Here is a 25,913-nt window from a genome sequence, read left to right as displayed (position 1 = left end):
GGGAATTGTTTTGAGAATTGTAAACTTTAGGCAGAAGTAGTGCAGCTAAATGGGAGAATTATTCCAACTCTGCTACTTTAGCCTTACGTTTGAAATTCCCTTTTCAATTTCCTCTAATTCTCTCTTTATAGAGTAGACCCTATAATCTGATGATAAGTAGGCGGAGATTCATTATGCGGAGTGGGCAGAGCTTCAGGGAAGTGGGTGTGGTAAGTAAATGATAGCTGTGCAGCAAAGTGTCCCTGAAAATTTTTTTCAAATGTTGGCAACTATGACATTGCTGTCTGAGACACCATATATACTCCATATTAACAAAAATAAAAAGAAATCATACTTACTGCTCCTCATAGATTTTCCTATGAATGAAAAAGAAAGAGATGAGATTGTAAGCGGAGAGGAGATGGCATTGCAATTTTATTTTTTATTGGAAATGAAAGAATAAAATGGAAAAAATGAATGAGAAAAATAATGTATTAAGAAGGATATGATACAGTGACATAAAATCGACCCAAAACCCAAATACAGAAATACAATTAAAGTTGAATTTAATGAATTTAAGGCAACATTTTTTTTACTGCCTTATAAACACCTGACTAGGCACTGAGTACATCTTTATCAGGGAAATTTTCCAAGACTGGAAAGCAGAACTTCAGATAACAGCTTAATTCAAAGGCCAACAAATTTGTATCTCTATTCAGTCAGTCCTGATAATTACATAACTGTGAAAGACATCACAGCAATGCCTTAAACCTAGTGCACAGGATGAGATTATAGGACGAATGATCGTCCTTTTTTTTTTTTTATGCCAGTCTCCATATTGGAAACAAATAGGTCATTAACCGCTTGCCGACCGCCGCACGACTATTTACTGCGGCAGTCAGCCACGTACAGGCAAAACTACGTAGGGCTACGTCACTCGCCTACGAGCCTCAAGGGGGCGAGCGCGCGCCGCCGGAGGCACGCTCCCGCCCCCGTTCGTTCACGCGCGAGTGACCAGCGGCGCCGATGTCCGCCGGTCACTCGTGATCTCCCGCTGGAGAGGGAGAAAGGCAGGCGGCTAATGTAAACAAAGCCGCCTGTCATTCCCCCTGGTGTAACTTCAGAGATCATACGATCCTGCTATGTAGGATCGTATGTCTCTGTGGTTACATCACAAGCCACGCCCCCCCCCAAAGTTAGTATCACGCCCCTAGGGATACATTTAACCCACTGATCACCAATAAAGTTAACCCCTTCCCTGCCAGTGTCATTTTTACAGTAACAGTGCATATGCATAGCACTGATTACTGTAGTAATGTCACTGGTACCCCCAAAAGTGTCAAAAATGTCAGTCAAGGGTCCGATCTGTCCGCCGCAATGTCGAAGTCCCAGATCGCCGCCATTACAATAAAAAAAGAAAACAATAAAAATGACATAAATCTTTCCCGTAGTTAGTAGACTCAATAACTTTTGCGCAAACCAATCAAAATACGCTTATTGCAATTTTTTTTACCAAACATATGTAGCAGAAAACAAATTGGCCTAAAATGTTAAAAAATGTTGACTTTTACCTTTTTCTGGGGGTAATTTCATATAAAAAATGTGAAAAATATTGTTATTTTTTCAAAATTGACGCTATTTTTTTGTTTATAGCACAAAAAGTAAAAATTGCACAGGTGATCAAATACCACCAAAAGAAAGCTCTGTTTGTGGGAAAAAAAGAACGTCAATTTCATTTGGGTACAGCGCCACACGACCGCGCAATTGTCTGTTAAATTCACGCAGTGCCGAATCGCAAAATAGGCCCTGGTCTTTGAGCAGGAAAATCCTCCGGGGGTTAAGTGGTTAAAGTACGAGAATTCGTGTACAACAGAATAAAAATTTGGAAGTGATGTAAAGTATGTGTATTGTATTTTTGGACGATTAAACGAAAATCGTATGATCTGGTATCATTCGAGAAAAATGTTCGTGTTTGTCCCTTTAGAAAACTTCAGACGAAAGCTGTGTATTAATGTTCCTATTTGTATGATCGCTTCTAAAGTGATTTTTTTGTACAATATTCTGATCGTGTGTACCCGGCTTTAGAGAGGAGGCCTTACGGGACTGGTTGCACCACTGGAGGGACCCTTCTGTAGCGCAGAGTAAGGAAAGTTCTACATCTTATTAATGCACCACTAGACTTATAGACTTAACCAGCCCTTGCAGTGCACAGGCACCCACTGCAAGGGTAGATTTTTTTGTGTCTGGAGTTTGGTTTTAAAGTTTTACTGTTCATATGGGCTTGCCATAAAGCGTTATAACCAGGGCTTTTTTTCAGTGGGAAGGGGGGGAGTGCAGTTCGGCACCTCCAGCATTGAATGTATGTAATGACAAGGGGAGCTGGGGTGTGCTGGGGGGTCTATTGATGCTGGATGCTGGGGAATCTATTTTTGCTGGAGGTCATCTATTTTTGCCAGGAGGGGGGGGGGTCTATTCTTGCTAGTGGGGGATATATTATTGCTGGGGGAAATGTATTGCTGAAAGAGATCTACTGTTAAGGGAGGGGTCTATTGTATTTGGCTGCTGTGGTTGCTGGAGGGTCTATTGATGCTGGCTGTTGGGGGTCTATTGTTACTCAGGGGTCCATTGTTGCGCTCAGGGGAGGGGGGGGGTCTATTGTTGCAGGCTGCAGGGGATCTATTTTATGTCCTTTCTTGCTATCAATAACACATTCTATGCAAATTACTTAGCACCACAAAATGATTCTTGGTTCTGTATTCTTTAAAAGGAGAAATACTGGGAGGTGGGTAGGGGGTAGAACCAAGGAAGGCTGCTAAGAGGTGGGTAGGGGGCAGAGACAAGAGGTGACTCAAAATGGGGGAGTTCCTGCACCTATTCTTCGAGAAAAGCCCTGGTTATACCTATGATAAAAATGAATGACTTTCTTCTCAAGTTACTTGTTTAAACAAGATGAAGGGAAATCATGAATGCAAAAACAAACAGTGTCAAATTAACCACATAACGACCACCCGCCACAGTTTTACTGCTGCAGGCAGCCGCTCCTGGGCAAAGCGGCGTTATGTTACGTCGCTCACTCAGGAGACTCTGGGGGCGAGAACGTGCCACTGGCGGCGCGTTTGCACCCCCGCTCATTAACTGGGGAGCCAGTGCGTGTGACGGGCAGCTCCGATGGCCGCCGGCCACTCGCGATCTCCCGCAGCAGAGAGAGAAGGACAGACGGCTGATGTAAACACAGCTGTCTGTCATTCTCCCTGAAGTAATCACAGAGGCTATGTGATCCTGCTATATAGGATCGCATGTCTCTGTGATGACTTCACAAGCCACGCCCCCTGACAGTTAGAATCACGCCCCTAGGGACACATTTAACCCACTGATCACCAGTAAAGTTATCCCCTTCCCTGCCAGTGTAATTTTTACAGTAACAGTGCATATTTTTAGCACTGACTACTGTAGCAATGTCACTGGTACCCCCAAAAGTGTAAAAAATGTCAGCTAGGGGTCCGATCTGTCCGCCACAATCGCAGTCTCGCAAAAAAAAAAAACGCAGATCGCAGCCATTACTAGTAAAAAAAAAAACCAATAAAAATGACATAAATCTTTCCCGTAGTTAGTAAACGCAATAACGTTTGCGCAAACCAATAAAAATATGTAGCAGGAAACAAATTGGCCTAAAATGTTAAAACATTTTTATTTTTACATTTTTTTTGAGAATTTCATATAAAAGAATGTGAAAAATATTGTAATTTTTTCAAAATTTTTGCTATATTTTTGTTTATAGCGCAAAAAATAAAAATTGCACAGGTGATCAAATACCATCAAAAGAAAGCTCTATTTGTGGGGAAATAAAAGACATCAATTTCGTTTGGGTACAGCTTTGCACGACCACGCAATTGTCCATTAAAGTATCGCAAAATAGGGCCTGGCCATTGAGCAGCCAAATCCTCCGGTCCTTAAGTGGTTAAAGTGACCTTAAATGCAATGCTGCTTATGTAAAAGAGAAATGTGCCCTTTTATAGAGTGAAAATGGTTTCTACATCTGTCAGCACTTGTGTCCATCCGGCTGTCTGGAATTTACCTATGTTACTGAATCTCCAGAAGTTCTACAATGACCGTACCTGTGCGTGGCCAAGTCTGATTAAAGTGAATTTAAACCCAAAACCTAAAAAGTATTTTGCAGATTAACCACTTCTGCTCCGGCAGGTTTTACCCACTTAATGACCAGGCCATTTTTCACGACTCAGCACTGCGTTACTTTAACTAACAATGGCGCGGTCGTGCGATGCTGTACAATTTATGTCCTTTTTCCCCCCACAAATAGAGCTTTCTTATGGTGGTATTTGATCACCTCTGCAGTTTTTAGATTTTGCGCTATAAACAAAAAAAGAGCGACAATTCTGAAAAAAAACACCATATTTTTTACTTTCTGCTATAAAACATTGCCAATAAAATTTTTTTTAAAAATCTAATTTTTTTATTCGTTTAGGCCAATTTGTATTTTGCTACATATTTTTGGTGAAAAAAAAATCCCAAAAGGTTTATATTAATTGGTTTGCGCAAAAGTTATAGCGTTTACAAACTACTGTATAGATTTTTGGACTTTTTATTTTTTTTTGTTTTTATTAGTAATGGCGGCGATCAGTGATTTTTAGCGGGACTGTGACATTGCATCGGACAGATCGGTCCCCTAACTGACCTTTTTGGGGACCAGTGACATTAATACAGTAATCAGTGCTAAATAATATGCACTGTTACTGTGTAAATTACACTGGCAGGGAAGGGAGTAATTACGGGGGGTGATCAAGGGGATAAATGTATGCCTAAAGTGCTTGCTAACTGTGGGGGGCTCTGTGAAAGGCACACAGAGATCGATGTTTCAGCTTAGCTGAGACACACCATCTTACTGTTCCTGTCTGACAGGAGAGCTGCCTGCTTTGTTTACATAGGCAGGCGGCTCTTCTGTCAGTTTCCCCGAAGATTGCGGGAGGCCGGTAGTGATCGAGCCCGCTCCTCCCGCGGTCTACCGCGTGCACATAATCATGTAGATCTGCGTGATTATGTGCAGCCAAGCCGCCCTGCCGCAGTAAATCTGCCTGGGGTAGTCGGCAAGTGGTTAATAGTGCTTGGTGAGGTGGCTGCATATATTTGATTTTTTTGCATGCTTCTTTTGCTTTATTTTTTACCTAGTAATCCTGCAAATAACACATTCCTGTCCTTGGTTGGCTTTGTTGCTCCTCCACTGTATGTATGGAGGGAGCCATGGTTTTCCCCCTATGCTGCTCTCCTGATATGGACTTCAAACATTTCCATATCTCTTCATTAGCATTACATGGAGGGGTAGGCATGGCAAGGAAGGAATATATTATTCTGTGCAGTTCACAGGGAGTGACAAAGGTACTGTATTTCTGGCAGGATCAGTAGGTATTTTCTGTATTAGCTGTAACTGTTCTTAGCGTAAAAAGAAAAAAAGAAAAGCATTGCAGCCACCACATCTATACGCTGCAACATAGTCCACTTCCGTTCTTGGGTTTAGTTATCCTTTAACGACATAACGACCGCCCACCGCAGATATACTGTATAGGTAGGGGTACGTCACTCGCTCAGCCACCTGTAGGGGGCGAGCGCGCACCGCCGGAGGTGCGCTCCCGCCCCCGCTCGTTCACAGGCATCCCCGTGCGAGTGACCGGTGGCTCTGATGTTCGCCGGTCACTTGCGATCTCTCGCAGGAGAGGGAGAAAGGCAGACGGCTAATGTAAATGCCGTCTGTCATTCTCCCTGATGTAACTGCAGAGACTATACGATCCTGCTATGTAGGATCGTATGTCTCTGTGGTTACATCACAAGCCACGCCCCCCCACAGTTAGAATCAAGCCCCTAGGGTCACACTTAACCCCTTGCTCACCTATAAAGTTAACCCCTTCCCTGCCAGTGTCATTTTTACAGTAACATATTTATAGCACTGATTACTGTAGTAATGTCACTGGTACTCCCAAAAGTGTCAAAAATGTCAGTCAAGGGTCTGATCTGTCCGCCGCAATGTCGCAGTCCCGCAAAAAAAAAAATCGCAGATCGCCGCCATTACTACTAAAAAAAAAAAAAAAACAATAAAAATGACATAAATCTTTCCTGTAGTTAGTAAACACAAGAACTTTTGCGCAAACCAATCAAAATACGCTTATTGCGATTTTTTTTTACCAAACATGTGTAGCAGAAAACAAATTGGCCTAAAATGTTAAAATATTTTGATTTTTACATTTTTTTTGAGAATTTCATATAAAAAAATGTGAAAAATATATTTATTTATAGCGCAAAAAATAAAAATCGCACAGGTGATCAACTACCTCCAAAAGAAAGCTCTGTTTGTGGGGAAAAAAAAGACGTCAATTTTGTTTGGGTACAGTGTCGCACGACCGCGCAATTTTCCGTTAAAGTCACACAGTGCCGAATCGCAAAATAGGCCCTGGTCTTTGAGCAGCCAAATCTTCTGGGGTTTAAGTGGTTAAGGTCCACCTATACAGACATCAGACACAGAAGCCAGAATGTAAACTCTATGGACTTTATGTCACAGTTAGAAAAGCAAAAATTGGCCAGGATCCCACCTATTGGTCTCTTCGTGGTATTTCTATTCTATTATCGGGGTCTATTGGTCTCTTTGTGGTATTTCTATTCCATTATCACTATCATTATATTCTATTCCATTATCGGGGTCTATTGGTCTCTTTGTGGTATTTCTATTCCATTATCACTATCATTATATTCTATTCCATTATCGGGGTCTATTGGTGCTGGGCCTTCCTATTGATTGAAAAATACATATACATTCTAGACCTATCAATTCTTTCAGATAAACTGTACATCAAAAACACCAAGTGGTGGGCTGTCTAAAGAGAAATCTATATATCTTTACATGGATAAAAAAAAAATCTACATTTTTTCACTTCCTCCTCATTTAAACAATAATGCTATAACATTGTTTTGTGAAGTCTCAGTAAGAAGAATCATTCTGTATCTCATCCTAGTAAACCCATTTTTGTCCATCTCATTCATTGTCACATAAAAGCCCACATTCTATCATGAATAATCATTTTAGCTTCCATTTAACATTTTACTCAAAGCCTGCAATTCAATATAATTAGCTTCTTCACATTCTTTGATTTCAATGCCATCCAGGCAGTGGTGTCAGACGCAGGCACTTTTTCTACTCTCAAAAGAGAAAAGGCAGTTTAAACGGATGGGAGAAGCCTGAGCCGTCCCTGTGATGTGGTTGAAATTAGCAGCTTGTTTGCTTTGGGAAGGACCAGTGCAGGCTGCTGATCAATGTGCTCTGCAGACAAATACAATGTGGATGTACATCAAACCAGATCAAGGTGTCTGTGTATTGTCCTTGCTTAAATATAAATATTCTGCAGACTTTGAAGCAGCGGTCATAATTTAATCCTCCTCAAGCACGGAAATAAGTCAATTATTTCCCATTTTAAATTAAATGGTATTTAGGCACCATATTAAAGTATCCGCTCATTAGTGTATGACTGATTATGAACAAAGTGAATAATATTTGGTTTCTGCCTATATCCTTCATAATGCATGGAGTTCATCAACGACTTACTGTGCAATCCATAATGATATGGAAGCCAGTTCAAGCTTTCAAGAAGACAGGCGGATAAAGGGAAAACAGCAATAAATGTCGTTGTGAATTTATTAAAAAATAATGAAATGTGTTTCAAATGCAGCTAAGGTTACATGATGATGCTATAAAATGTATAAATATATTGTTGTAATTTGTATTGCCTTTATACCTTTTTCTATATAATTCCTGATGTTGTAATGTGTGGCGATATATTTTTTTATATCTAGTCTAGACTGTTGTTTAGATACCTCTTTAGATTTCTGGGTTCTATACATACTATAGCCATTCGGTAGAATCTCACTCTCTCTACTTGATTTATTTTATTTTTTTTAAGACTCTGAGCTGTTACAATGTAATTCTCCCTCTCTCTTTCTTTGACAGGGGTTATTAACCCTGTTCTCACCAGGCCACAAAAAATTTGTTGAAACTTACAGCTGTTCCTCTTCACAGAATCTTTAGTAAAAGGCGAAAGCTCTACTCTACTAGAGTATTCTCGCCTTGATTATCTTAAATTTTACATTATGTCAAATAAAACAGGTGTGTGGGCAGGTGCAGTCTACTTTCTCCACTGCAGGTGGTGCTATTCACAGCGGCACTGTAGTTGGGTAGAAAGTCAGGAGAAACATGGTTCCTCTTTGATTTTCTGGGTCACTGGGGGAAGCGATCTGATTGGATGCTGCCACCCCATGTAAACCTGGTGACCATTTTGGGTCAGGCAGAGCCTTTTTATAGGCCCTGGTTCCCAGGTTTGGCACACTATTGGTAAATTGGTAGAGTAGGGACAGGTACCCCACCTGTAAGGGGCAGTACTAGCGCTAGGGAAAGGTTTCTGATTAGGAGGGAGAGAGTAGGGTTGCACCTCTTCTGGACACTTCTCGATTGGGCTCTAGATAGCCAGGCCACATTCTGCTCCCTCTCTAAATACGATGTCAGACCGTTCGGAGTCTGCTTCTTCACATTGTTGGAAACTGTGAGTGGACATGGCTTGTTAACCTGCCCACCCGTTTCTTTGTGAGCTGTTGCTGCATTACTTCAATACAAATTTGACCTTGCATCCGACTGTGTGAATTATTGCCGCTGCACAAGCTGCACCCCACCTACAGGTGGAATGGGGACACCCCAAGGTAGGTGTGAAGAGACCTAGTAACTAAGGCAGGGAAAACTTGTCACTGCAGTCCCTAAGAAACAAGAAGTCATCAGTGACCCAGCCTACCCATTGCACCCAATTTCAGATGACAAAGAACCTCCTTTAAATGTTACTAGCTGAAATTTTGTTTGGGAAAATAAGAGGAGATCATTCATGTATGGGACAAAGGATATTCCCTTTTCCATTGGAAGAATTAAGCCTCAAACTATCAGTGTTTTATGCCCTGTGATATTCTCACAGAAAACCTTAGAAATCTCTGTGAGGATTTCCCAGAAAACAACAGGAAATAGCCCCCTTAGATCTACTATTTGCATTAATGCATCCCTTCTCATCAGCTTCCTTAGTGAAAAAAATGGATTCCATGCTGAACTTTTTGTACCTAACTGATTTGTTCAGTGGTTTTAGAATAAGGGTCACCTGATATTTCCCCAAAAGTTTCAGCCTTGTAAAAATGTAGTAAAAGAATCCCTGCCTTTGTTCTGAAGCAGGAACTTGACAAACTACTTTTTGAAGTTCTAGGTCCTGAAGGAGGGAGGAAAGGCAGCTGCCTTTGCTTTGTCTCTTGGAAGGGAAATGACTAAAGGGTCTCTAAAGGATAGGTGGAGAGTTCAAACCGTATCCTAAATGGATGACATGGTGCTACTGTCATGAATAGGCAAAGATACAAAGGGATTGGATGGACCTGCAGCAGATGATGTGGATTCGCTGCAAAAATCTTATAATAATATACCGGAAGGTGGAAGACATCTATTTTCACATAGAATCAATAGGTACTTTAACCACTTTACCCCCAGCCACTGTGCTGCTACTGTGGCACAGTGGCTCGTTCCCGTCCAGCGACGTAGATCGTCGGGGAATCGAGTGAGGAGATCCGCCCGCTTGTGTAAACAGAGGGGCGGATCTCCTAAGTGACAGGGACTGACAGATCGGAGTGTTCAGCACAGCTGAACATCCGATCTGTCCTTCTGTCACTCAGTCACCTCCCCCCCCCACACGTCAGTAAGCCCCAGGCATACATTAACCCCTCCCTCTCCAATAAAATTAACCCCTTCACTGCCAGTGTCATTTTTACAGTAACAGTGCATATATATATAGCACTGATTACTGCAGTAATGTCACTGGTACCCCCAAAAGTGTCAAAAATGTCAGTCAAGGGTCCGATCTGTCCGCCGCAATGTCGCAGTCCCGCAAAAAAATCGCAGATCGCCGCCATTACGCGTTAAAAAAAAAACACCAAAAATGACAGAAATCTTTCCCATAGTTAGTAAACGCAATAACTTTTGCGCAAACCAATCAAAATACGCTTATCGTGATTTTTTTACCAAACATAGGTAGCAGAAAACAAATTGGCCAAAAATTTTTTAAAAATTTGATTTTTACATTTTTTTTGGGGGGAATTTCATATAAAAAAAATGTGAAAAATATTGTTATTTTTTCAAAATAAACGCTCTTTTTTTGTTTATAGCGCAAAAAGTAAAAAGCGCACAGGTGATCAAATACCACCAAAAGAAAGGTCTGTTTGTGGGAAAAAAAGGACGTAAATTTAGTTTAGGTACGGCGTCGCACGACCGCGCAATTGTCAGTTAAAGTCGCACAGTGCCGAATCGCAAAAAGTGGCCTGGACGTAAGACAGCAAAATCCTCCGGTGGTAAAGTGGTTAAAAAGACCTGTGGATTTATTTGCCATAAATTGCTAACCCACTACGCAGTGAAGGACTGAACTCCTGCAGCGCCCGCAAGGTCCCCCTGCTCAAGAAAGCACATGTACAGGCTCGTCTGAAGTTTGCTAATGAACATCTGAATGATTCAGAGGAGAACTGGTTGAAAGTGTTGTGGGCAAATGAGACCGAAATCAAGCTCTTTGGGATCAACACAACTCGCCGTGTTTGGAGGAGGAGGACTGCTGCCTATGACCCCAAGAACACTATCCCCACCGTCAAACATGTGGAAACATTATGCTTTGGGGGTGTTTTTTCTTCTAAGGGGACAGGACGACTTCACCGCATCGAAGGGACAATGAACAGGGCCATGTACCATCAAATCTTGGGTGAGAACCTCCTTGCCTCAGCCAGGGCATTGAAAATGGGTTGTGGATAGGTATTCCAGCATGACAATGACCCAAAACACACGGCCAAGGCAACAAAGGAGTGGCTCAAGAAGAAGCACATTAACGTCCTGGAGTGGCCATAGAAAATATGTTGAGGGAGCTCAAGGTTCGAGTTACCAAACATCAGCCTCAAAACCATAATGACTTGGAGAGGATCTGCAAAGAGAAGTGGGACAAAAATCCCTCTTGAGATGTGTGCAAACCTGATGGCCAACTACAAAATTTGTCTGACCTCTGTGATTGCCAACAAGAGCTTGGCCACCAAGTTCTATGTCATATTTTGCGAAGGGGTCAAATACTTATTTCTCTCATTAAAATGCAAATCAATTTATAACTTTTTTGTTATTCTGTCTCTTATTGTTAAAAAAAACTACTATTAAAATTATAGACTGATCTTTTCTTCGTCAGTGGGCAAATGTACAAAATCAGTAGGGAATCAAATACTTTTTTCCCTCACTGTATCTTTAAGCCACTGACAGGGAAGTCCACCTGAGCAGAGGTGAGATCTTTGGGCCCTGGTGCAGTGTCTTAGTACACCTGCCAACTGTTTTCTTAAGAGAAGGAGCATGGCCTCCACAGGTCTACCCCACACCCAGCTCCTCCTCCTTTGGTGCCTGTGAGCCCCAAAACACTGCGAGTTAGGCGAAAGTGACATCGTCTGCAAGTGCACCTGCCCCAAAAGTCGGAACTGTGTTTGTGCCTACATGCCGCTGCTGTCTTCTGCCACAAAGTTGTGTCCTGGAGAGACTAAGGAAACCTCCCTGGCTTTAGGTGTATTTTCCAGGTTCTGTGTGTCAGAGTGGTGCAGTATGCCCCTAGAGCAAGCTTTAGAAAAGAAGGGGGAATTTACTTACTAAAGCACTACTTTGCTCCCTGGGGAAATGTAAGCTTGTCTCTGTCCACAGGCTGTGAATGGACTGAGGCATTACCACTTTTTGCTTAGCTATGCTCAGAAGGGGGGTATATTTTTACTAAAATGGAGAAAGAAGACCTCAGAGAAAAAAAAATCCTCTAAAATGAAGTAAAATACTCCTAACTACCTGTTCCTTGCTCGAAGGGTGCAAAAAATAAAGTACTTCCTTCAAAGTTGTTTCTGCTAGGCTGAAGAAACACAAAGAGAAGCAGGTATGTAGCTCACACTTTTTTATTTCCTGTGATTTTTGTGTTTCCGGTTTTAGGTGGGCGAAACCACTCTCAGAAATGCTATCCTGGAAGATGATTAGGGAAATAACATATTTTTACCAATTACGCCAATGTCTAGTTTAATGTAACAACGTCATATTAAATGCCCTCTAGGGATGGTGTATATAATCGTAAGCAGTTTCCAGGTACAAAGCAGTGCTAAGAACATCTGATTGATTTAATCCCACTGTGGAGTAACAGATCTATTGCATGCCCATGATATGTGCCCATCTATAATATGCCCAGATATCCCCCAAATTACCCCTGCTTGTCCTTCTAGCCTTCCCGCTGGCTCATAAAGCCACCTATCACACCTAGGGTCCAATATGAAAACTAAAAGAAAAACAGGAAGGAGAGGGTCACAGTGTGCTCTTGCAAGGTTAGGTCACCAGTTGCATAATACAGTATTTTGGAAGATACTGGGAGTGTACTACACTTAAGAAATATAGTGTATTAGTGGGCCTTGCCAACTGGTAAGTATGGGTCCCTGACTTGGGAACCTTCATGGTTTTTGTACCCTGCAAACATCATCGATAACTTATTTTTGGATTGTTGTTACAATACTATTTCTGCATATGTTTTTTTCACAGACATGCATGTGTGCATCCATTTCTGAAGAAGCGAGCAGTTTGCTCGGGAAACGCGTCAAAGTTATTAAGATGCCTCTTCAACAATACAGTTACTAACTTCAAGCATGTACTATATTTGTGCCTATACCGTGTTTGGCTTGGTTAACATTTTATGTACCATGTTACATGATGTAATTTTTTGATACTTATCATTAAATTGAGATTACATTTACTTAATTGAGTGGCCACCTGTGTTCGCCTCATCTAAAGTCCCAGGGCAATCTTCCCTTTCTGTATGCTTAACCACTTGCCGACCGTCGCAAGTACATATACTGCGGCGGTCAGCCCCGTGCAGGCAAAGTGACCTGCGATCCAATAGGTGGGGAGCGTGTGCCGCCGGAGGCGCGCTCCTGCCCCCGCTCGTTCACTGTGATCCCCGCGCGTGTGACCAGCGGACTCGATGTCCGCCGGCCACTTGCGATCGTCCAGTACAGAGGGAGAAAGGCAGGCGGCTAATGTAAACAAAGCCGCCTGTCATTCTCCCCTGTGTAAGTGCAGAGATCATACGGTCCTGCTATGTAGGATCGTATACCTCTGTAGTTACACAAACAGCCACATCCCATAACAGTTAGAAGCACGCCCCTAGGGACACATTTAACCCCTTCTTCTCCAATAAAGTTAGCCCCTTCCCTGCCAGTGTCATTTTTACAGTAACAGTGCATATGTATAGCACTGATTACTGTAGTAATGTCACTGGTACCCCCAAAAGTGTAAAAAAATGTCAGTCAAGAGTCCGATCTGTCCGCTGCAATGTCGCAGTCCCGCAAAAAAATTGCAGATCGCCGCCATTACTCGTTAAAAAAAAACACCAAAAATTACAAAAATCTTTCCCTTAGCTAGTAAACGCAATAACTTTTGCGCAAACCAATCAAAATACGCTTATTGCGATTTTTTTTACTAAACATATGTAGCAGAAAACAAATTGGCCTAAAATGTTAAAAAAATTTTGATTTTTACATTTTTTTGGGGGAATTTCATATAAAAAATTTGAAAAATATTGTTATTTTTGCAAAATTGCCGCTTTTTTGTTTATAGCGCATGATCAAAAAAATCGCACAGGTGATCAAATACCACCAAAAGAAAGCTCTGTTTGTGGGAAAAAAAAAGGACGTCAAATTTGTTTAGGTACAGCGTTGCACGACTTAAGTGGTTAAGAAATATAGGAACTATGCATACAGTGCATACAGGCGGTATAATCAAGCTGCAGCTTATAGAATTTGCAGGATGAAAATGTAACAATGTTTTTTTACCAGGAAATGTTAACTTTATAAATGAAGAAGGTTTTTTTTATTTTATTTTTTTTATTTTAGAGAAGCGGCATGCCACTGTCAAGGCATACCACTGATTTTATAAATCAGCCTCTTAGAATGAAATATAAAATATCTTACTTCAGTGATTGTGTACACTGCCTCATATACTCCTTGAGCTCCTGATCTTTCTCATAGGATTCCAGCAAGGTATGTGCTTCATCATGATGGTAACAATAGATTTTATAGACGTCTTCTAATGGGTATTTAATCTCAAGAAACAATTCACCTGTAAAAAGATGAATGAAAATAGACATGAGAATATTGAATTAGGTACTGCTGACAGTGTAATCATATCTATTGACATAAAGACAAGTCCAATTCACATTTAGAAACAATTTAGTCACTTTCTTAATGTTAGCATGGCAGTGTTATTACATCTGGGGTCTGTGTTATGTCACAGAGTTGAGGACCTGCAGGACTTTAGTTCAACTAACAGGGTGTACAAAATACTTCCTACAATATCCCCCCCCCCCCAAGCTGGTGGGAACCACTGTTATTTTTACATCCAAGGTTCTGATCAGTATAAAAAAAAAAAAAAACGCTGACAGCGCTTATTGATAGCAATAATATAATGATTTTGTTACATTTAGTTAGCTGCATCAAACCTATAGGTTTTAAATTAATAAACTTAATTTCTATTTAGCCCCGCATTAGCACCTTTATTTGCTCTAAATAACATCTTACTTTTAAGTGTGTTTATATTGCTTTTTTTTTTTTTTTTTAACAATTAATTTTATAGTTCAGATGCAAACCTTTTTTATTTATTTTTTTATTCTTTATTTTTTCTATTATTTATTTCTTTAGTTATACATTTTAAAAAACACACCAAATGAAAAAAAAGCATTTTGTTGATTTGTAATACATTGCACCATTCCTTTTTTAGAAACATCATTTTCTACATTTTCCAGTATCTTGCTGCTCCGCCTTGAAATATCAAATGTACTCGTCCCTCCTTTAGGATGGCTGAAAAATGATTGCACTAAGACTACTCTGCTCTTTACCTATTTAGATAAGGAGCTATTTAGGTCAGAATGGATAAAAACGATAGTGGGCTGAAAGTAACTGCCTGCACAAAAAGGTGTAATTTATAACAAATTTCTTTATATATGTACTAAATAACACAAAAATGTCCTTTTCAGCCTGTGAAAGATTTAAACTAAACTCATTTAAGTCACAAAGCAAAACAGCAGTGATGCAAGGAAGCATTTTCTGAAAATGTGACTAGAGCTGGAATATTGACGTTAAACCTATTCATTGAGTCACTGCCCTGGAACTGGAATGCAACACCTGTCACTGAATGGTTTCCATCACAATCCAGTCAAACATGTGTTTTGCTTAGTGAAACGATATTGTGTGCCACTGAGTACGGTACATGATGCCCCCTTACCCCTGCTTATTTACTAGAGAATGAACTGCCCCAAACTTTCCTATTTATATTAAGATTTTAATTAGACTGAGATCTATATTCCTATTGTAATGATCTGCTTTGATGATTTACAGTTCGATTGTAGTAAATTGAAGTACCTTTATTTATGTGGTACAGTGTTAGAAACCGTTTGTTAGAAACTGCTAATTGGCTAATACGCATGCGCGAATTAGCTCCCGTTAGAAACCGCTAATTGGCTAACGCGCACGTTATGCGTTCTCATGTTTTGGCGCCAAAGAAGGCCTATTTAAAGGCAGCTAGTGTATTTGCACTTTGCTGTCTTGTCTACAGCTCTTGCCGTTGTTCTTGAACCTGTGACCTTTTTCCTGCTGATTTCCTGTTGACCTTTTGGCTCGTCCCTGACTCCGCCTGTCTGCTGCCCGTCCTGACCCCGGCTTGTTTGACCATTCTCTCGGATCTTCCTTGTCTGTTTATCTGCCGTCGGACCTTGACCGGTTCTCCCTTGGTGGGGCGACCCTGAGGACCGCGACCTGGTATTCACACGCAGCGAAGTCCATCCTCACCACCAGAGGCTCTGGCGAAAACCAGTGGATACTTAGATTCCGCACCTCAGGCTAGCCTGTGTCACTTACCTTGGGGGTTCCCGTCCAAGCTCCGCCCTCTAGCGAACATCGGGGCCTAACTCTGCCGTCAGGTTACCACCAGCAACCTAACATACAGGCTAGTGCTTTAATTCTTTTCTTATTCTGCTTTGATTTTTAGTCTATTGTACAAAAAAAAAGGATAAAACACCTGTTATTTGTGTGGTCATTGTGCTGTGCCATTATTTTGGAAGAGGTAGCCTATGCATTTACTAAAAAAATGATGAAATGTTATATCAACCATTTTATGCATGCACGGCTTGCATGACTTTAGCCCACATGACGACTGACTAGACTGACTAGACTGACTAGACTAGTATGACTAGACTGACTAGATGACTGACTAGGAAGACACTGATAGTTAAATTAAATATATTATGTTTTGTGTTGCATCCTCTTCCTTTCTTCCCTTTCCTTTCAGTCCACATAAACAGGAAAGCCCTGGCTTAATATGAGTAATCCTATATTATGTGGCTCATTCAGAATTTATGGTGCACTTTCCACATGCACCAGATCACTGAGTCCATTGAGACATCTGTTCAATAGGCTTCAAAGAGATGGAAATTCATACTTGAGCAGTTAGCACTGACCTGATGGACAGAAATCAGCCTTTCTAAACATTAGGTGTGTTTTAACTTGCAAATGGGAATTTTTGGTTGCTCTGTGCAATCATTTGTGCATGCATTTGAATAAAAAATAAATTTTGTGCTCTGATGTTTTAATTATAAAAAACCGAAGAGAAGATTAATGTTTATTTTATTATTATTATTTTTTTTTTTAAATGTACACATACATTTTTAACGTCATGTTATGGACCCATTATATTAGGATAAACTTAAAGCCCAATTCTAGGAATAAAAAAAATCCCCCCACAAGTCTTAAATACTCATTATGTCTAGGGGTAGAGGATTAAGGAGAAATCTTAGCATATCCCATGCTTGTGAAGGGTCCCTCCAGCACTGTGACTGGTCCCCATAGCTGCCATAGTTTTACTCCAGCCTCCTCAGTGTATAATAATAAGGAGTTAATGTCCCTGTATTGTATGTGATGATGCTCATAGATTAGAGCTGTCTGGATCATCAGCTAGAAATACAGGAAAAAATCCTAGAACAAAAGAAAATTAATGCAGCCACCACATTTAAGAAGTGGTAAGCTGCAATCTAAGAAATATTTGTTTTTGAATTTAATACCATCTTAATTATAGTAGTACTAAACTGGCTCCATGTATACTATATGTGTCACCTCCTGAAGCCCCAAATGCTGGGGCGCTCTAATTACAACATTTAACAATTCTTAGCAGTGTTAGAATTATCCTGCCACCTCCCGCAGCTACCTATTGACCAGGTAGGCCAATCATCATATTGATGAGCTAAAAGAAAGGAGTGGGAGAGAGAAGCTCTTGACCTTGCTTGAAGATGAAAAATGTGTATATTACAGTACCTTGGGATCCAGGGTCGAGAAAGAAGACATCTATAGATGTGCACATATACCACTGGGTATATGAGTTTTAGACCTGTGGCCAAATTAGTAAAATTATAGGTATACTAAACTTGGCCTTCAAGAAATATAAATCAGAGGGCACAGTATCGGCTTTCGAGCAATACAAGGAGGCAAATAAGAAAAGTAAACACAAAATCAAAATGGCTAAAATCAACTTTGAGAGACAAATAGCGGAGGATAGTAAAAAAAAACCCAAAGAAATTCTTTAAATATATCAACAGCAAAAAAACTAGGGCAGAGCATATTGCACACATAATAAACGATGATGGGAGGATGGTTACAGAGGACACTGAAAAAGCAACCGTGCCGAATGTTTTTTTCTCATCAGTCTTTACACAGGAAAAGGAGGGGTACACTGACCATGACTGTATGGTTAGTAGTAATACACAGGTCTTGCCGCTATAGATAACAGAGGGTGAAATCAGGGAAAGGCTGGATAAACTTAACACAAACAAATCACCAGGCCCGGATGGCGTACATCCGAGAGTACTCAAGGAACTCAGTAAGGTTATATCTAGACCACTGTTCCTGATCTTTGCTGACAGTATTAGGACAGGAGATGTACCAGGGGATTGGAGGAAAGCTAACGTCATTCCGATATTCAAAAAGGGGCAGAGGCATATCCCGGGAAATTATAGGCCTGTCAGTTTGACATCAATAGTATGTAAACTTCTGGAGGGGATGATAAGGGACTATATCGCAGAGTTTGCTAAAGACAACATCATCAGCAGTAATCAGCACGGGTTTACAAATGGGCGTTCTTGTCAAACCAATCTCTTAACATTCTACGAGGAGGTGAGCTGTGAGCTAGATAGGGGCAGACCAGTGGATGTGGTGTACCTGGATTTCGCTAAGGCGTTTGATACAGTTCCCCACAAGCGCTTAATTTATAAAATAAGGTCTGCAGGTATCGACAGCAGGGTTTGCTCTTGGATACGGAACTGGCTAAAAGGGCGTGTCCAAAGGGTGGTAATAAACAGCGCATACTCAGACTGGTCTGAGGTGGTAAGCGGGGTCCCCCAAGGCTCAGTCCTGGGACCAACCTTGCTCAATTTATTCATAAACAGCATTGAGGACGGGATCAGTAGCTCTATATTAGTTTTTGCAGATGACACAAAATTGGCCAGGGCAATAACTGCACAGAATGAAGCAGATATCCTACAGAATGACCTGTACAAAATAACGGAGTGGGCAACGACATGGCAAATGAGGTTTAATGTGGAGAAGTATAAGGTTTTGCACTTGGGGACTAAAAACATAAAAGCACAATACACGTTAGGGGGGAACCCTTGGGGGAATCAAAAATGGAGAAAGATCTGGGAGTCTTGGTTGATGATAGATTAGGCAATAGCATGCAATGTCAAGAGGCAGCTACCAAAGCCAGCAGAATATTAGCATGCATAAAAAAGGGATGTATTCCAGAGATAAGACTATAATCCTTCCACTTTATAAAACTCTGGTCCGACCACATCTGGAGTATTCTGTCCAGTTCTGGTCGCCAGTCCTCAGGAGGGATGTGTTGGAGCTGGAGAGAGTCCAGAGAAGGGCAACTAAACTGATTAGGGGATTGGAGGACCTTAATTATGAAGAGCGTCTGCGATCGCTTGATTTATTCTCCCTGGAGAAGAGACGCCTGAGGGGGGACATGATAGCAATTTATAAATATCTCAATGGGGATCTCGGCATAGAAAAACAGCTATTCAGTCGAAGGGATTGCATGAGGACAAGAGGGCATACAATACGATTAGAGGAGAAGCGTTTTAACCTAAGGCAACGTGGGGGGTTCTTAACTGTTAGGGCTACAAGATTGTGGAATTCTCTACCACAAGAGGTGGTTTCTGCGGGAAGTATGGTGGCTTTCAAAAGACTCTTATAAGTACATCTCAAGAATCAGAACATTCAGGGCTATGTGAGATGATTACAGCCACACACACCTACACAGGTTGAACTGGATGGACTATTGTCTTTATTCAACCTCACCTACTATGTAACTATGTAAACATGTCACTGTGCTATTGATAACTACCTTCTCCACAGACATGTTTGCCTGCCAGAGCTCTTATTCAAAACTGCGTGTAGATTCAGTGCTGGTCTGTGTCAGAGCTTATATAGGCCTATGGACTTTTGCCTGTCTCTCCTGATAGTGCTTGGGCTGACTTCTCAGACACTATGCACTGCATCGATCAGGGAGGAGAGAGGGTTACATGTTCCCCCAACATGAAAGTACCTGGCGTTTCAGGGAGCTTTGGATGGTAAATGGGGTGGTGAGGTAACGCAGGGAATGCATTTGTGGTGGAGGGTGTGGGACAAGGTGACAGGTTTACTTTAAATCAAACATAACTAAAATCATGTGTTGCTATTGTTATCTGGCAAGATTAGTAGCACTTGTGTCCAATTGACCACTTTCCTCCTTCCCTGCTGAGCTAGGTTAAGTATTGCTGGTTACGTGAGGCCACATGATAGAGATCTCCAGGAGCAGTTAGATCATGTCTGCACCTTCAAACAACCTATTATCAATGGATATCCTTACTAACCTATAACTTGAAGCTCCTGGTCCACATTGGTCGTGGCTTCTTCCAGCAGGGACACCAGCTTGGCTGATATTTGACAGACAGACTCAATGTTGCTGAAGAGAGCATCCACATCAAAGCGGTCTGACTGTATGAACACAAGCAATAAATAGTTTAATCAAAGTGCCTGACCATATTAAAAGTTCTTATTGTACAACAGGCATGAAGTCATCTGACAGTTGCAAAATATAGATGGCTTCGGACAGATACCTGTATAGTGACAGTTTCATGGCTTTGGTGGGCATCAGACACTCCTGGCTGACAGATCTTGAAGGGAAATAGTAAATATTCCTGTCTGAGGGATTACTATTCCTCCCTAATAAGCCAGTACTACAAGTGTCTGGTGCAGACTCTACCAACCCACTCCATAGAATCAACTTGCCAAATCAGCTAAGCTGATTGTACTTAGAGAGCTGCTGGCGGAGAAACAACCCAGAGAGAGGAAAAATCATTGCATTTTCGACTCCCACTAATTTCTGTAATATCTATGACCAAACTTTCTGACATGTGGTAGGGATACATATGTAATGAGTAGTACTTCTCTGCTCTTTATAGGAAAACAATAAACATCAATGACAAGAACTTCTTACGGCTAGAAGCAGTAGCCTATGTCCCCTAGACAAGACCAATATGATTTACTTTTTACTAAATCATGAACTTTAATATCACGAGGGGTCTTCAAAAAGTTTCCGCGTTTTTTTTAACTCTATTTATTAGGAATTTTAAAAACAAATGACATCACTTTTCTACATAGTCACCTTTCTTTGCAACGCAATTTTCCCAGCATCATACCAACTTTTTAATGCCATCAGCAAAAAATGTTTTTGGTTGAGCGCGTAGCCACTCCACTGATTTCACATCATCATCACATGAAAATCATCTTTCCCTTAAAGCTTCTTTGAGCCGTCCTAAAAGGTGGAAATCAGATGGTGCTAAATCCAGACTATAAGCTGGGTGTTCCATAACCTCCCACTCATAAATGACTCTATGAGAGAGAACTTTATCCCCATACTGAGCAGACATGTGAAAAATGAATTTGTGCTCCCAAGGCACCTTCTGCCCACAAAAAGCGTATGACAGAACACTGTTTCTCTTTGGTTCGATTAATACGTTTCCCAGTTATCTTCACCACAGCGTGGCAACTCTTTTACTAAACTGCAAGGTCAGCTGGCTTGCCAGACAGACTAGTCAAATGACACTCTCAGAAACGACCAATTACTACTGCTACCGCCCTCACCATTTCCAATGAAAATATCAAAGTGCAGAAACTTTTTGAAGACCCCTCATATATATGTAAATATGGCCTGTATGCGGTCACAAGCTATCTAAAGATGTTCTTAAAAATACTTTATTTTAAAAATACCCACAGAATGCTCATGACGAGGGGCAGGAGGAGTCACTATTTTACTACAAAAGTATATGATAATAATAATATGAACTGTCTAGTCACTGCAAATACTTTACCATTCCCCTTTAAAGATAAAACTGAACTTTAAACGAGAAGTATAGGGTTTGGGGTTATTGCCTATTTTTACTTAACTAGGTGGATGCAGCATCAGTTTAATTCTGCATCTGTCCCCCAGCGCCTCTACACTAAGAACTGAGCGATCGAACACCACTGATCACTCGGTTGTGGCAGCTCCACACTGTCAGTCAACAGCTCTCTGCTCTGCCCTCTCCTCACTCATTGGAGCGCTGAGCTGTGGAGGGTCGGCTCGCGGTCAACTCAGGCTCTCAGCGGCTCACTGAGAGGCTGAGCTGGGTGCTGATCCAGGGATCTGGCAGATCCCGACTCTGTGGTCATGATGACACGGTGCCTGGACCGACTTCTGTGATGTCAGTAGAGAGCAGACTTCAGACCGCTCTCTGCTGAAAACGGGTCACAGGAGTGAAGAACGATCTGCACTCCTGTGATCCATAGGATATGTACATCCAAATGAGCTTTGACTATACATCTCCTTTAAACAAGCTCAAATGTGAGAATTTATTTGCTTTAAGAGATCCATTTAACAGCTACTATAACTATATTAAGTTGATAACTAAACATTCTGCAGGTTTTTCTGATCTATACAAATGCACGCACAAATACAATTTATGAATGAGTGCATATTTAGGCATGTTAAACACACACACACACACACACACAAACACACAACATACACACACACACAACACAGACACACAGTCACTGTTCATGTTACTATGCTCAGTGGATCACATTACAGTCAAAGGAAACCATAGAAATTGCCTTTTGCACTCATTTCCATGTTACACAGAGCAGCAAATAGATGATGTCACCAGCAATAATTTGGAAGTCACCCAAGTTAAACTTTCCCTGCTTGTAATGTGGATTAAGGAACATAGCTTAAAAGTAGTCCTCACATTCGTCCCATTTAGCGAAGAATAAAACTACCCCTGTGCTGAAGGAATGTATGTTGTGATGGAATATTTGGGTCCTAGATGCTTGGTATTGCTATTAAGCAATTAAGAGTTAATGTGATTGTAAACTATCACCTTGTAAAACAACCTATTCATTTTAAAATATCAATGCAATCCAAAACATTTTTGTTTAGGTATAAAAAAACATAAACACCTCTTTACCCTTTTTTTAAAGTGATCACATTCCCAATGTTCTTAGCTGCATGAGAGCTGGGGGGAGGAGAAGGAGCATCCCACTGAGCTTCCCAGTTAATGGTTGTGCAGCGGGGACATGTCAGGACAAGTCTGATCATTAGAGGAGAGCATATGGAGTTCCCAACATACAGTATCTAACAAAAGTGAGTACACCCCTCACATTTTTGTAAATATTTTATTACATCTTTTCATGTGACAACACTGAAGAAATGACACTTTGCTACAATGTAAAGCAGTGAGTGCACAGCTTGTATAATAGTGTAAATTTGCTGTCCCCTCAAAATAACTCAACACACAGAAATTATTGTCTAAACAGCTGGCAACAAAAGTGAATACACCCCTAAGTGAAAATGTCCAAATTGGGCTCAAAGTGACAGTATTTTGTGTGGCCACCATTATTTTCCAGCACTGCCTTAACGCTCTTGGGCATGGAGTTCACCAGAGTTTCACAGGTTGCCACTGGGGGAGGAAGTTCTCTTCCACTCCTCCATGAATTGTAGTTCCCGAACAACTGCAGGACTGTAGTATGGGAATCCCTGGCCTAGGCTATAAGAAGATTTCCAAGACCCTGAAACTGAGCGGCAGCATTGTGGCCAAGACCATACAGCGGATTAACAGGACAGGTTCCATTCAGAACAGGCCTCGCCATGGTCGACCAAAGAAGTTGAGTGCACATGCTCAGTGTCATATCCAGAGGTTGTCTTTGGGAAATAGACGTATGAGTGCTGCAGAGGTTAAAGTTTGTTGAAGACAAGCTGACTAAGGACATGGATTACTGTAACCATGTCCTGTGGTCTGATGAGACTGATGAGACCAAGATAAATGTATTCGGTTCAGATGGTGTCAGGCTTGTGTGGTGGCAACCGGGTGAGGAGTAAAAAGACAAGTGTGTCTTGCCTACAGTCAAGCATGGTGGTGGGAGTGTCATGGTCTGAGTGCTGCCAGCACTGGGGAGCTACAGTTCATTGAGGGAACCATGAATGCCAACATGTACTGTGACATACTGAAGCAGAGCATGATCCCCTCCCTTTGGAGACTGAGCTGCAGGGCAGAATTCCAACATGATAATGACCCCAAACACACCTCCAAGACGACCACTGCCTTGCTAAAGAAGGTGAGGGTAAAGGTGATGGATTGGCCAAGCATGTCCCCAGACCTAAACCCTATTGAGCATCTGTGGGGTATCCTCAAATGGAAGGTGGAGGAGCGCAAGGTCTCTAACACCCACCAGCTCTGTGATATCGTCAAGGAGGAGAGGAAGAGGAACAGTGACAACCTGTATGGCTCTGGCTAACTTGATGCCCAAGAGGGTTAAAGCAGTGCTGGAAAATAATGGTGGCCACACAAAATATTGAAACTTTGGGCCCAATTTGGACATGTTCACTTAGGGGGGAACTCACTTTTGTTGCCAGCAGTTTAGACATTACGGGTGTGTTGAGTTATTTTGAGGGGACAGCAAATTTACACTGTTATATAAGCTGTACACTCACTACTTTACATTGTAGCAAAATGTCATTTCTTCAGTGTTGTCACATGAAAAGATATTACAAAAAGGTGAGGGGTGTACTCACTTTTGTGAGACACTGTAACTATTTTTTTCATGATTACCAGGTCATCAGAAGCCTTATGAAGGACATGAATAACATAAGGAGACTGATTACCCCCATGTACAAGGAAGGTTGTGAAGGACTGCCGGGAGTATCTAGAATGCCCATTTTAATTGATTGCAATTTTATTTTTAAATTCAAATGATTGAGTGCAATTTACCTAATTCTAGGCAATATATAACAAAGTACAATTTGGTACTGAAATGTGAAAACGATTCTGTGCCTTTATGATTGATTAGCATATGACCCCATTGGTTAGTAGATAACATCTTATTAGATAAGACTCTCTGATAAAAACACAGACAGTGAAAAACTCACATGATGTTCCCTAAGTGGATGAACAACTTCTTTAATACAAAGCTCCAGGTCATTTAAGTAGTCCTTTTCTGTCTGGATCAGTTCTGAAATAATCTTAGCTCTCTTTTCCATTTTCCTCCTCTGTAGCTCCTCTGTGTCTTGAATGGGAGACGTTGGAGCAGATGATGCAACATTGGGTGCCATCTTTTCTATGATATGTGAAAAAGAAAGAAAACCCAAGACTTATATCACCTGTTTGTTCTACAGTAGCAAAAGCATCAGCTAGCCAGTAATTTAAATGGCATATTAATTATAACTGTCACAGTAAATTAACAGCTATGTAGCACTTAAATTAATCATATGTTGGGAGGATTAGAAGCTGACATTTCTTTCCAACTTACTAAAATATAGTAGTAAAAAAGAGAAGTTCATTGTTAGAGTTTACAAGCACTTTAAAGAAAGATACTGTTTTTGGTCAATTATATTTCATTTATTTATTTTTTTTTTATTGATGTTTATGTATTTTTGTCTTATATCTGTTAACCACTTAAGCCCCGGAGGATTTGGCTGCTAAAAGACCAGGGGGTATTTTGCGATTCGGCACTGCGTGACTAACTGACAATTGCGCGGTTGTGCGACGCTGCACCTAAACGAATTAGACATCCTTTTTTTCCCACAAACAGAGCTTTCTTTTGGTGGTATTTGATCACCTGTGCGATTTTTTGATCATGCGCTATAAACAAAAAAAGAGCGTCAATTTTGCAAAAATAACAATATTTTTCAAATTTTTTTATATGAAATTCCCCCCAAAAAAAAAGTAAAAATCAAAATTTTTTAACATTTTCGGCCAATTTGTTTTATGCTACATATGTTTGGTAAAAAAAATCGCAAAAAGCGTATTTTGATTGGTTTGCACAAAAGTTATCGCGTTTACTAACAAAGGGAAAGATTCTTGTCATTTTTGTTGTTTTTTTTTAACGCGTAATGGCGGCGATCTGCGATTTTTTTTGTGGTACTGCGACATTGGGGCAGACAGATCGGACCCTTGACTGACATTTTTGACACTTTTGGGGTTACCAGTGACATTTCTACAGTAATCAGTGCTATATATATGCACTGTTACTGTAAAATTACACTGGCAGTGAAGGGGTTAACTTTATTTGAGAGGGAGGGGCTGTGTGTGTCCCTAGGGGCGTAATTCTAACTGTAATTAGCTGTGGCTTGAGCTGTAGGAACAATGATCAACAGTCCTACATAGTAGAACCGTATGATCAGTGTTTCTACACAGGGGAGAATGACA

The 25,913-nt window shown here is 41.0% G+C and overlaps 1 protein-coding gene across 1 annotated transcript in view; it reads right to left on the bottom strand.

Moving 5' to 3' along the window:
• ARHGEF38 (Rho guanine nucleotide exchange factor 38) overlaps nucleotides 1-25,913 on the bottom strand; it is a 126,138-nt gene that overhangs the window by 47,628 nt on the left and 52,597 nt on the right. The window contains exons 2-5 of the mRNA XM_082243683.1: nucleotides 24,635-24,822; nucleotides 20,040-20,163; nucleotides 14,056-14,203; nucleotides 339-356 (exon numbers count right to left, since the gene is read on the bottom strand). Coding sequence (XP_082099809.1) covers nucleotides 339-356; nucleotides 14,056-14,203; nucleotides 20,040-20,163; nucleotides 24,635-24,822 — 478 coding nt within the window. The remainder of the gene's footprint in view (nucleotides 1-338; nucleotides 357-14,055; nucleotides 14,204-20,039; nucleotides 20,164-24,634; nucleotides 24,823-25,913) is intronic.

Source organism: Pelophylax lessonae (genome assembly GCF_965119305.1).
Source record: "Pelophylax lessonae genome assembly, chromosome: 1".
Classification (NCBI taxonomy): domain Eukaryota; kingdom Metazoa; phylum Chordata; class Amphibia; order Anura; family Ranidae; genus Pelophylax; species Pelophylax lessonae.
Note: the sequence above shows the minus strand (reverse complement) of the source record. Positions and strands in the feature narration are given on the sequence as shown.